Below are 13,793 nucleotides of genomic sequence, written 5' to 3' on the forward strand. Positions count from 1 at the left end.
AGATGGACTGGTTTCTATTGCTGAGTTAGTCAGGCCTCTTTTTAAAACACTTTTACTGCTGTTTTATTTTATCAGTATTTTTCTGGGGTACTATGTAGCTCTTGCTCAGCAGCTAAAGATGGTACACTTTCTCTGGCCTCACACACAAGCCACAATGTTTCTTGGTCTGAGACAATTTTCTTGCCTCCAGACACAAAACAAATTCTATTTTCAAGCCTCTGCTTTTTTTATTTTCCTATCACCTCAGATCCGCTCTGACCCTGGCTTCCACTTTTTATCCACCAGTGCTCAAGTATCTCTCAGAGCCTTGGATTTCAAGCTAGCCACTGGGTCTCTCAATTCCTGAGGTAAACAAAGAAGAATTTTTTTCCTTTAGAGTCAGTTCCCTAACTTTAGTTCCCCCAGATCTGGGTTCAGAAACACCACCACTAAACTTTTCCACAAAAGCTCTAGCAGGTCACCCACTTCTTCACCACAGATCTCTAAAAGGTACCCACGACTCCAGAAAATTCACCCTTAAACTTTGGCTTTACTGGATTATTTCATATCTCGCCACTGGACACCAATTGTGGCAATCGCCCTTGTGGCCCCTGCTTGTCTTTCCCTCGCAAAGGCTCACATCACATTTTCCTCTCGCTGCCACCAGTGGATTATCTCAATCCACAATATAAATGACATTTGTCTAAACACTTGACTTGTGAACAGAAACAGAACTTATTTATTGAAGTGAAGCAGATTGAATAATAACAGTTCTTCAGATAAGTATTATACACAAGCAAATCAACAACCATTCTCTCAGTAAACGTACTTCTTTTCTCTTGCTATATCATTACCACCTTCTCTACCTATTTTCTTAATCAGCTTTCTCTCTCTCAGTATTTGTTCCCGCTCTCTCTGACTCATCAGCCCTATCTCTGACTCCTCCTTTTCCTGCCAAACCTCATGTAACTGCTGACTCTGCCTCTCCTGTCCTCTCATGGGTTCATGCAAATCAGCTCATGAATATGAATGGCATGAGTGACATGGGCGATTGTCACAGATGTAATCACTTTCTCCCTGTGACATCAGATATGGTGGACAAAGCACTTGACCGCTGTCATACCACCACCTCCTCCCTTGACCCTTGCCCAGCCTGGCTAATCAAAGCAGCCAGGCCTTTAACAACTGAATGGGGCATTGCAATAATGAATGGATCTCTCCAGAAGGGCAAAATGTTCCCCTTGCCCTCAAGGAGACACTCATTAGGCCCATCAGGAAGAAATCAAGTCTGGCAGAAGACAACATTAGCAACTATACAGTAGGCCTGTCGCCAATGTTTCCTTCCTGAGCGAAGTGGCAGAGGGGGTGATGGCTGGCCAGCTCCAGGTCCTTTTGGATGAAACCAATGCCGCTCCACCTATTTCCATCTCTGGTAGATTGCCCAGCTGCGTTCCTATCTTGATGTTGGGGCACTCACTACTCTGGTCCATGTGCCTGTAATCTCGAGATTAGACTACTGTAATGTGCTCTACATGGGGCTACTTTTGAGATTGATGCGGAAGCTTCAAATGGTGTAGAATGAGGCAGCCAGACTTCTCACTGGAGTAAGAAAATATCAGCATATTTCCCCCACTCTGGCTGCCTTGCATTGGCTGCCCATTCATTTCCGCTTTGATTTCAAGGTGTTAATTATAAAGCCCTAAATGGTTTAGGACCTTGACATCTAGTGGAACACTTTCTCCCACCTAAATCTACCCAAATTACTCATTCTAGACAGGATGTGCGGCTGAGGGGTCTCACACCAAGGGAGGCCCAGAGAGAAAGAACAAGAAAGTGGGCCTTCTCAGCAGTGGCCCCTCTCCTCTGGAACAGTCTACCCACAGAAATCTGCTGGCTCCCTCGCTGGGTGTTTTTAAGAGCAAACCTAAGACCTGGCTCTTTAGACAGGCCTTCCCTCCTGTCATTAACTAATCTATTATTGGCTGTCTTAAATTATATTAATACTGTTGCTTTTATTTTTAATTGCTTTTACTTTTATGTATTGTTGTTAGCCACACAGAGTAGGCTTCAGTCTAGATGAGCAGGGTATAAATTGAATAAATAAAGTAAGGAGACAGACCATCCCTTCTTGTCACTCACCTCAGGTATAATGGTAGTTCTCAATGGAAATGAAGTAATGAATTAATGTTCGTAGTATTTCACAAGAGCAGAATCTACATTTTTCACTTAAACCCAAGTTACAGTAATGGCACCCACCAGCCACATGTTTTTCTGTGTTCTCCTTGGTTACTAATGATGTCATAAACCAAATGGTATACCTTTTATGATGTGGAGGAAGGAAGAGATACTACAATTAAGAAAATAATCACAGATATTATCAATGTAATTAACATGAGGGAAGTATAGCTAAATAGAGTGAAAAAGTTGTGCAAAATTATTTAAGTGGTCTTCAAATAAGTCTGGCAATTAATGATAGCCACAAAATAAATGACTGCTCCATCTCAGGTATGTACTCTTCTACATTTTTGCTTTTATTGTGATATTTCCATGCAGCAGAACTCAACACAGAGCCCCTTCCATGTTCTTCTGGAGTTCTTGTGATCCATGGATAGACCTAGAGAGAACAAATAGGGCTTGCTGTGGCTAGGTGCTTGGGAAATACTGTATCTGTTAAGAGGTCCTTTATCTCAGAGAAGGAAAGGAAGTTGATCTAGATCCACTGAGAGAGTGATTTGCATTAGGTTATCAAGGAATAGTGGCAGTAAAATAACCCATCCATAAATGTTGGTTGCTATTAGTTATACTGCTCACATAAAGCTTGGGACAAGCAGAATTTCTATGGAAGATCTATGCAGTTTGTTCAGTTTTGGTATTCTAAACAATTGCTGAGTTCAGAATTGTAAAATTCTAGTTGTAGTTTTCAAGGAAGTAGCGGGGTTAGTTTAGACAAGCATATCCTGACAAAAATAGAAACAAAACATAAAACACGAAAACATTGTTGCATCTTAAAGATTGTTATATGTCATATACATCTGAAGTTTAGTATCCATGAAAGCTCACATTGAAATAAAACAATTAGTCTTTAGGACGGTACAACATTTGATTTTGTTTTTATTTTTGTCTGGATATTAATTTGATGTATTCATTTTCACACTTGGCTACAGTTGATGGGGCTTTGGGTTCTACAAATGAACTCAGTCCTGGAGTCTGTCTCTCTGTCCTATTTGTGTCTGCTTCAACAACTGTGTGGTGTAAGTTGTTGGTTTCTTGACTTGAATGTCTAGTTCCACTGCTTCTCACTTTCTATCCCAAAATTTCTTTTTGTTGCTAGACATCCAAAGGTAGGCTTTTCTTTGTGAAGGTGGTATCTGTGCCTTCAAAATATGTGCTTGACCTGTCATCTTCTGCTTCTTGTTGCATTGCACTTTCCCTTCAAGCTACCAGCTAATACACAATCCTGTATCTGTTTTTAAAAAACCATTGAATTCAGCAGAACCTACAGAAAATTGTGGCCCAGGTCATAGTATTTTGTCCTGCACCCTTGGTCTTTTGACTGCATTATTTCTTATATGGTCACACCATTTCTCTGTATTGTAAAAAGGTTCTTCCCAGCCCCACAGTCTTCAGTACAGTTTTGTGCATTTAACATTGCTTGAATAGAGCCTCTGGTCCAGCAGAAGGACATAAGCCCTTCTCCTAGAGAAAGGATTCTTATTTGTTATGTCATTGCTCTACAGGGAGGCATTTTGCTCATTGTTTCCTGATGTCTCAGGCAGGGAAGATTCTGCTGGCTCTTTCAGATTATAATCATTTGTGGGAGGAAATATGGAGCTGATCCTATGATGTAGATTTGTGTCTTTCAGGCAAGGCATTGTGGAAACGTAAGTGATGGCTTGCAGTTAGTGGGTTGCAACAGAATTGACAAGAGGTCTGTGAGCACTCTTGTCAATGATCTTTCATCCTCTGTTGCCCTACATTACTTGAGCCATGTTTTTGATTTTGTTGCTGAAACAGTGTAGAATCATGACTACGTTACACCAATATAGTGGCTGCCCAGGACTCATATCATCAGTGGCTATCTTCCTCATCTCTGTGGTTTTGTTTTTTTTTTTTTTGTTCTCCACAGGGCAAAATAAATGCAATATATAAACAAACAAAAAAGGCTTTTATGCATAAGGTTTCCAGTGGGAAATAAGTTGCATACCTTCATATGTTTACAATCCCTACCAAAGTTTTTATCCTGTCAGAATGTTTTGAGAGTGCTGAATATCACATCTTAAATCCTTTCCTGGGACTGTATCTCTCAGCACTAAATGCTGCTTGTATTAATTAATACATGTTTGAATAGATTCCAAGAATTTTTGTGTTTCCTTAGCAGTTATCTCTGCTTCCTAAGTACATCCATCTCACATTGCAGGAACCATTGTTTTGTCACAGTTATTTCCATAACTGACTTCTTATACAAACATCCCATAATATGCACAGGTATTTAATATGTCTTGGTATTTATAAAGCATATTTTGAATGCTGAAATTCCGTGCATACATTATCTCAGAACCCTTACAACAACACTATGAAGTATTATAATCCTCTATACTGAACACGGGGAGTAAGAAAGAGAGGTATATTCAGTCATTAGTTGCGGCTTGTTGTAAATGAATAATTGTACTGGATGCATGTTGGCCAACTGTAGCTGCCAGATAAATAATCTATGGTTTCTTCTTAGTTTATTTGTTAGGCTTGTTGAGAAAGAGGACAAGGCAGAATTCTAGGTCCACCAGGTTCAGATGTGATTCCTTTCCACCACTTCCAAAACTGCAGCAAACTTTATAGAAAAAAAAATCTCTAGATGGTTTCTAGAAGGCCAGGGGACATTGTGTCTGATATTAATTTAGTCCTTTCCCTTCCTACACAACAGTAACACAGTAAGCACATGTTTTTATTACCTGTTGGTATTTATATAGCAAATTTCAAGTGTTCGATACTTCATGCATGTCCCAAGAAACAAATAATGGCTGGAAGGTCTGCAATGGGTTTAGCTATATTTGGTTGCAACACACACAATTGGCTGATAGGCAATTCAGAAATACATTTCCTTGCCATTTTTCATAACAATGACCAATCTGTCTTCCAGCAGCCACAACAACAAACACAGCAGAGAGGTGCTCCAGATATATCATTCTCTATTGATGCAAATAAGCAACAACGACAGCTTATTGCAGAACTTGAAAATAAAAACAGGTAAGCATTTTCTCATCAATTTATTGTATTTTACATTTATTGTGGACTCAGTATGTGAGGCAGAATATTAAAAAACACATGGACAGATAGGGTTCAGACAGAGTTTATGTAGTGTTGAACATATCATTAGGACATCATATGGCTATTGTAATACACTTGGACTGCTGTTTGTTTCTGTTCTTTTTCATGACATCACCACAGAATTAGAAATTTGAAAATTCTGATATTATTCTGCAGGTTCTAGACTTCATGGGGTAGACAGAGACCTCTGAAACCTGTTTATTGCAGTTACTAATACACAGGTTTAGTTATAGTATCATCGTTGTTCAGAAATAAGCTTATAGAAACTGTGGTATGATCGGAACTTTTCCCAATTTGTGGTCCTCGATTCTGCTTAAGTCTTAAGAGAAAGTTATTGCTGTTACTGTATGTTATCAAGTCACTTCTGACTAATGAACTGTATCAAGTCTTACTTCTGAACTAGAGGGGGTAGAAGGGTGGGGCTGCTTTCAAAAGGTGAGGTTACTCAGACATTTCTCTGCATATATGAAGCTCCCACAAGGTCACGGTTTCCAGGAGTTTTCCCTTTAATTCTTTAAATCAGTAGAATATTATTTGCTCATTTATTCTTTTTGTTTGTTTGTTTTATTAAAATGTTTATATGTCACAAGATAACAGTGCCAGTTGGATCCATTTCGGGAGGTCCTTCCACAGATTGCGGGGGCACTACTGAAAAAATGTTGTTACTCATTAAAAACAGAGGGATGACTGACCTTTTCTTTTTCTCTTCCTTTGTAAGAGAAATTTTACAAGAGATCCACAGGCTGAGACTTGAACATGAGCAGGCATCTCAGCCCACTCCAGAGAAGGCAGCTCAGAATCCTACCCTTTTGGCAGAACTTCGGCTCCTTAGGTAAAAAGATATATCTAGTATCTGTACATACCATGATGGTTGTTGTGGGTTTTTCAGGCTCTTTGGCTGTGTTCTGAAGGTTGTTCTTCCTAACATTTCGCCAATCTCTGTGGCCAGCATCTTCAGAGGACAGGACTCCGAACTCTGTGCTCTGGTGCAGTTTGTTTGGATAGTTGACTGTTTATAGCTGTAGGATCAACTTTTGTCCTTTTCAGGAGATGGGTGATTGTGGGGATCAGTATGTTTTTGTTGTGGGTGTATTGTTGTGATAACGGGGAGAGATTATCTGTCACTGTGATTGATAAGTGTCGTTAGTTGGTCCTTTGTGTGCAGTGATCACCAGTCCTTGTAGCTGGGTTGAGTTCATTGACCTTTTGCAGGCTGTAGTTTTCAGTGCTGGGAGCCAGGCTTTGTTGAATTTTAAACTTATTTCTTTTTTGTTGAAGCTCTGCTAGTGTTTGTGGATTTCAATGGCTTCCCTGTGCTGGTGTCGTCCAGTACTTCAGTATTTTGAAATAGAATTTCATGTCCAGCTTGTTTTAGGGCATGTTCAGCTACTGCCGATTGTTTTCGTCTGCAGCGTCTCTCATGTTCTTTGATTCTGGTGTGGATTCTGGCTTCATATACAAACTAAGAAAACAATGCCCAGTTTCACACAACCAAGGCAACTCTACAACTGTGGGGTTTTTTTAAAAAAAAATCTTATTTTTCCTTTGGGGCATGAAGTCTTTTTACAATTATATTTATAAACAATCTATAATAACAAATGAAAGAGACCATATACATACGTCTGTCTCCTCCATAGACAGCTAAAACAATTAGCTCAGAAAGCCTTGAGCTTTACTCCAAAGATTTGCAGCTGATTTTGGATGAGCTAACCAGCCTATTTCATGTTAAACCTCTAACACCATGGAGCCACTTCAGTTCTGTTAGAACTAAAGGCCCCTCTTCCATGTAACCCAGTTCCCTTGTCTGTTGAACTCTTAAGTATGTGTAGATGTACAGACTGAGAATGAGAATGAGAATTCCTGTTACTTGATAGATTGTGGAAAGAAAGGCAGAAGAGGGAAAGACTGAATTAACAGTGGAGGCGTCAGAAGATAAATTCCAGAGAGAAACAAAAAGAATGTATTGTAGGTTACAACTGTCATATTGTCCACCTGGCTGGGTTTTCCTAAATTCCAGCTGTAATACATGTATAGTTATCTGGGTTTCCGGCTTTCACTGAAAATTAGATTAAGAGCACCATACAGTTTTATTAGTTTCATACCATTTCAGTTGTCATGGCTCCTTCTCAAAGAATCCTAGAATATGTAGTGTCACAAAGTACCTAAAATGCAAAGATAACATGAGAAGAGAGGGACTGTGGATTAATTCTGTAGCACAGACAAACACTCAAGATTACTCTAGTTCAAGGAAATGGGCTATTCTATAGTAGATCACTCTAAACTACAGATCCCAAAATTCCATAGATAGAGCCATGACAATTAAAATGAGAACTGAAAGTTAGGGAGAAAGTCCAGAGAGAAAGAAGACTGGGATAGGCCAAGAAAGAAGCAGCAACTAGTGAGGGAAGCAAAGAGGCTACTAGTCCAGACACAGCGGGCACAAGCTGAATGATGAAGAGAGAAAAAGAACTGTTCAGAAAAAAGAATGGGAGATGGGAGAAAAATGGGGACACAGGGTGAGAGTAAGACTCAAAAGATTTTTAACCAGAACAATTGCCAGGTACATTCACTAGCAGTAAATATAAGGATAAGGCTGGACCTTCATTTTACTTGTCACAGTGTGTAAAGCTGTTTCCCCCATGTGAATGTCCCAAAAGAATGATGAAGGTGGAGTAAATGACTGGATGCAGAGGACAGGTGCAAGAAAGATTTTTGTTTGTTTGTTTGCATAAAATGCATAGTTGAACTATGGCATCAACTACCTCAAGATGTGGTGAGAGCCACCACATTAAACTATTTTAAAAGGGGATCAGACACAGTCATGCAGGATAAGGCTAAAATGACTATTAGTCATGATGGCTATGTGTTTCCTTAGTAGGTACCAGTTGCAAGGGAACATGAGCAGGGGGTTACTGTGGCCTTCATATCTGACTTTGGGCTCCTCAGAGGCTCCTCATCAAGTTGGCCAATGTAGGCACAAAATGCTGGTCTAAGGAAGTCTTTAGACTGATCCAATATGGCTCTTCTTTAGTTTATATACCATCACATGCCTGTTCTTGGAGAATTGAGAGGTGCATCTTTTATGGTTCAATGGAATTAGTCATTTTCCACCTAAGAGGACTTTCCCGGGGGGCAGAGAGGTGTTTCTGAGCTCAACATTTTAAGTGACAGTTTTCCCCATATCCTTCCTGTCTTCTCCCTTGGCTATACTTTAGTCCATTTCATTGAATTACAGAATTGTACATGATTTTACAGGTTATCTAATTCAGCCGCCTAAACATCTGAAACAAAGAAAACTCTTCCACTCCTTCATATCTAGTTTTCAGTGGAGTGAGATCCTTGGCCCCTTGCAACTTGTCTTTTAGGGTGGTCATGCCTCATTTCTATCTGTATGCTATCCATATGAAGAGAAATATATATATTTTTTTACAAACCAAAGATATTCCTCTGGGATATATGCGTTCTCTGAGAAGAAACTTGAAACTGACCCAATCAATAGCTTTGGATGACCTGGTCCTAGAAATATCTTCTGTGAAGCTGAGTCAGCCTAGAAAGGTTACACAAACACAGATGTCAGTGCCCTGCATGAAAGCACCATTGGTGTCTTTAGTAGCCTGGCATATCTGGCAAAGTTTTCCAGGTGTTTTTAATGCAGGAAAATGGGGAGGCTGGATTTGATATAATGACTTGTTGAAGCTGGATATATTATAGTGATCAATCACCCCTTTGCCTAGTGGTACTTCACGGATTGTTATGAAGGTGTAATAGGAAGAAGCAGATGTGCTGTCATGAATTTCTTGGAAGAAGGATTAGATGAATGTTAATATAATAATAGAAAATATATATATGATCCATTAACAGTGATATACATTAGAGTTGGGAGATCATTCTGGAGACTAGATTTGGAGTCCTTGGTGGCATCCGATCTGTAACCATATTCCTGATTTTCAGCTTCTTTCATGTGTAATCCAGAGGACTGAACTAAAGCAGTATTTTTTTTTTCACGTGTAAGATGTTTCTGTATAGGAAAAAATATGGAAGCTATTTGTAGTTGTCTTGTTAACAAAGGCTTCCATGGCATGTTCATGTCACACATTGGCTCTGATCTTAAATGCTTATTTCTTAGACAAAGGAAGGATGAGCTGGAACAAAGGATGTCTGCTCTCCAGGAAAGCCGAAGAGAACTCATGGTTCAGTTAGAAGGCCTCATGAAACTGCTCAAGGTAAAATCCTAGAAATTCATGGAAGAGATTTGTAGCGATGCAGGTGGGATGGTGGGGGGATTAAATAGAGATAGACTGTTGCGGTGGTTTTAATTTCTTGCCTGAAGAGTTCACTCTGTATTTGTTTGTTGTAGAATATAGCTTTTCATTTGCTTCAACAATCAATTGTTTCTGTTTCTCGGATCGATACCACGTGGCTGTGTTTCCTTTTGCAGCCTGCAATATGACCATTCTGTCCACAAAAACAGAAGTCACGGAGACTAGATTTGAATGTCCCTTTGTAAAGATAATGAATTACCTCATTGTTTCTTTTATGTCCTAAGGGGTAGTATTGTAATTATGGAGCCAGCTGTCTACAATACCACCTCTGTTCATTAACCTTTTTAGTGCCAATGATCAACTGGTAAAAAAAAGTCATAACCTCTGGATTGCTTCTGCCGCCCCACCCCCTGCCCCCGGTATTTATCTCTATTTATCCACAACATGTTTTCTTCCATGAAGTATAATTTGGAATAACGTATCAGCCATTTAACTATCTTTATGGTTCATGAATCCTGTACTCATAATACCTTTGAAACCAGCAAAATGAGGTGCTGGAGGAAATTTGGGAGACACACTCTTGGTTCTTTCAGTTTGGGCATACCATTTAATTTGAGGGTGCAATGCTATACAATCACCCCACTTGTTGTATATTGAAGCACTCTGATGGACTTGACTATAGAGTGTGCAGAGCAACAGAAGTCAGCCTTTTAAAAAGCCTGTATAGCTTCCTTCCCTTGGGTTTAAATTCTGATTCTTATAAATCACAACGGTCCAATCTTTCTTTAGGAAGAAGAAATGAAGCAGGGAGTAAGTGATCTACCCTGTAGATGTCACTAACTCTTGAGGAGTGCTTCTGTGAGCCAAATGTGTGCTATATTACATCTGCTTGAAATGTGTGCAATTGTACATACTCGGGACCAATACATAACACTCCGTGCATGCCTTTAACCTTTCATCTGAAGAGTTAAAATACTTCAACAAGTCAGCCAATTAAGTATGATTTTCCTAAAAAGCTAGAATAAAAATGTGGAGTTTCTGTGTCTCACTACTGTTAAATAGGCACCTTTGGCACAATAAGCAGTAACTCTTTGCAACTGATCAGTGCTAGAAGTGTAAAAACATGAGCTGTACTCCTCTAACTTGGAAACACAGAAGTACTTCAAATCATTGAGAGATTCTGCTAGCTGAATCTGATTCTGCTAGTTTTGTCCCTCCAAATAACAGCATAGAAACTGTCCATCTGTCACTCTCAAGTAACTGACAACTTGACTTCCCAATTATTTATCCAGTTTGAAAACTCAAAAAGTGTCAGTTGTTTTAATCTCTAATCTTGTGCTGAAAAAGGTACAGCCTGCTGCATTTGTTCATCCACTGCTATTAAGTCAGTGGACTAATGCATCTTGGGTTTTTATAGTGTAGTGTTTTCAGTTCCTCAAGAAGTTCTGAGTAGGATTTGACACTGTAATCAGAGTCTTCTTGCTCAATTCAGTTAGATAGTTGGTGTGCAGTAATGAAAGATAGATGTGCGCCAAGAAACAGAAAACTGAGGAAGCTGAACCTTTGCTTTTCTATCAAAGGTGGATTTCATTAAATCTCAGATGACCATGATTCAGACTAAATCATCTTTGACCAAAAACATAATTAATTAATTAATTAATTAATTAATTAATCAAAATGTATGTTTGGTTGTTGTGGGTTTTTCGAGTTCTTTGGCCGTGTTCTGAAGTTTGTTCTTCCTAATGTTTCGCCAGTCTCTGTGGCCGGCATCTTCATGTATGTTTGTTTTGTATTTTATTTGCTGGGAAAGTAGTATAAATGAAGAAGAAGCAGGACCACATTGTCATGAAACACAATTATCTTGGGAAGTGGGTCACTGGTCTCACCAGCCCCAGATACTACTCCACCTCTCAGTTCCTACTTTAAGGTCTTTGTTTTCCTTCAATGCATTCTCCCATCCAGTTAAGATGAAACCACATAGTCAAAATTAACAGTCCACAGGTGGGTAGTGTAGCATCGGGGAAACACATGTAGCCCCATGGGCTCCCTGCCTCTCACTCCTCCCTTTTTGCCCCACAGAAACTTAATGAACAATTTTGTACATTCACCTCTACCCTGGAGCTATTGCATGCCTGGAGGGCTTTTTTTCAAAACCAAAAGTGAACTTTACACTGGGGATCAGAGGAGAGACTGGGATAGGTGCACCCTTACAAGATACAGGTGAAGCTCCTGGACATTTGTAATTTGTTCACCCATGTCATAGATAAGCAAGTTTATGTAGCTGACTGTCCTGAGAGCAAAGCTCTTTTATTTTTTATTTACTTTAGTCTATTTATACCCTGTTTTTCTATTACAAATGTACAAAGAGAAAAAAGGAGACCTTTTTGTGTTATATTTGCTATGAGATGGGGAAAGGACCAAATATATAACTGTCACAAACGGGATATGGTCAGACTTCTATGGCTCGCACAGCAAGGTTTTCAGCCTAGTCAGGCTCACATTCTTTATAATGTGATATCAATAATGGTAATCTGAAACAGATGCACACAACTCACAGTTGAGTGTGCATCTGAATACCAATGTCATATTTCCAGATTTCACTATTTTAACAGTATCAATCTATGTCATTTACAGCCACATACATGAACTCATGCAGACCCTGAGAAACCTCAGTAAGGATTTTTGAGCTCTGGCAACAGTGTGTTTTTACCAATTTTTTTTCCAGAAAAGCACATACCTGTTTCCCTCAGATGATGTTTTATTTCACACACATGATAGCAGAAATGTATACAAATAAGTTTGGTCATAAAAGGCATAGACATGTTATATGACTTACAAAAGGGAATTAACTAGCCAATTAATTAATTGCAAAAATGTATCCTTTTACACATGATTAGCTATGATTCTAAGACTCTCACATACTGAACTTCATTTTCCCAGGATTTTCCTCCCGATCTGATGATACCTCTGTAACCTTTCCACACTAGACTGCATGGAACATAAGCCTCTTAACATAGTAGAATGCGCAGAACTGAACTGAAATTTAGAAATCATGCATATAGTTAGATTTTTGCAAGCAGAGCAGACCATCAATGTCACCATCGAAATTCTGCCCAATGTAGTAAACTACATGCATGGTGCATCTACCTGGATACATTTCTTCTTGCCTCATCATGAAATCCATCTCTTTTCAAACACGGCTGCAGCTTTTCTGATAAAAAGATGTTGGAGGAGAGAAATGTTTTTGTGGGTTGGTATGAAATAATCAGTGAAAAACATACCTTGTTTCAAGTCATGAAAGGGCAGAGTTATTAAAGGGCAGAGTTCTACAAACTCCAGATACTTTGGAGTTGATGGAGTAGCCAACTGTTATTTCCCTAGGCAATGTCCTGCCTCCCTAAGGAGCAGCTCCTTTTTGGAATTGTATATTAATATCAGGTATGTTTCTGAAAACAAACCAGATTCATTGCCAAGTAATTCTGTTTTGTGAAACACCCTGGTTTCCAGCAGAGGGAGCTACATACCAAAGACCAACTAAGCAGATTGTGTTTTAAGTATTTATATTGATGGTGGAAGATAAGAATAAATCTAAGCTTTCTTCTTAACACATTTATATGTTAAATCAGCAAAAGGATACAGATATAACTCCCACTAAAATGTCATTATATAACAGTAACTGCAGGAGGAAAGGAATTTGCCTATTTCTAAACATAAGGTAATATAAATGTGAATAAACATCTTTGCTATACCTTGGTTTAAATCAGGAAGTGCAAAATAGATCTTTCCAAGGAGGACTAAGGACCCAAAGCAGCTGCCTTATTTGTTCTCCCCAAATGCTGTGAACCAACCCTGTTTATGTTTATCTGGACATCAGGATTCTGGCCACTATAAACCTCAGCCTGAAAGTAACTTGTTACAAATGGCTAGTTGTTTATAATTAATCTCCCCCCCCCCACAAGGAAAGAAGGTATAACTAAATTGCACTCCTTCTGCAATATACTGTAATTATAACTTGCAATATAATTTTGCAGTTAGTTTTATAGCACATTGAATTGTGACTTCATTATATAATCTGGCCAGTGTGACTAATTCCTGGGGTGGGGGACTTTGGTACTCTAGCTTTCACTGTGGTTTTTCTTAAAGTAACATTGTGAATAGTAGGGCTGCAAATGGAGATCTGCCTCTTCTGGGTTTTACATTTGGACTAAAGCTTACAGAGATGGTAACAGC

At 39.1% G+C, this 13,793-nt stretch overlaps 1 protein-coding gene across 50 annotated transcripts in view; it reads left to right on the forward strand.

Moving 5' to 3' along the window:
- The window catches only part of DTNA (dystrobrevin alpha), a 271,418-nt gene that overhangs the window by 240,764 nt on the left and 16,861 nt on the right, over positions 1-13,793 (forward strand). For 20 of the 50 annotated variants that reach the window (XR_013545373.1, XR_012086859.2, XR_013545374.1 and 17 more), the window contains 4 exons: positions 5,114-5,220; positions 6,020-6,133; positions 9,428-9,524; positions 10,353-10,373. Coding sequence is in view for 45 of the 50 variants with exons in the window: in XM_072998904.2 (XP_072855005.2) it covers positions 5,114-5,220; positions 6,020-6,133; positions 9,428-9,524; positions 10,353-10,373 (339 nt within the window). In the remaining 5 variants the exon portion in view is untranslated. The remainder of the gene's footprint in view (positions 1-5,113; positions 5,221-6,019; positions 6,134-9,427; positions 9,525-10,352; positions 10,374-13,793) is intronic. The other 30 variants (XR_013545375.1, XM_072998905.2, XM_072998897.2 and 27 more) reach the window with 3 other exon arrangements.

This window comes from Pogona vitticeps, chromosome 4, assembly GCF_051106095.1.
Source record: "Pogona vitticeps strain Pit_001003342236 chromosome 4, PviZW2.1, whole genome shotgun sequence".
NCBI lineage: Eukaryota > Metazoa > Chordata > Lepidosauria > Squamata > Agamidae > Pogona > Pogona vitticeps.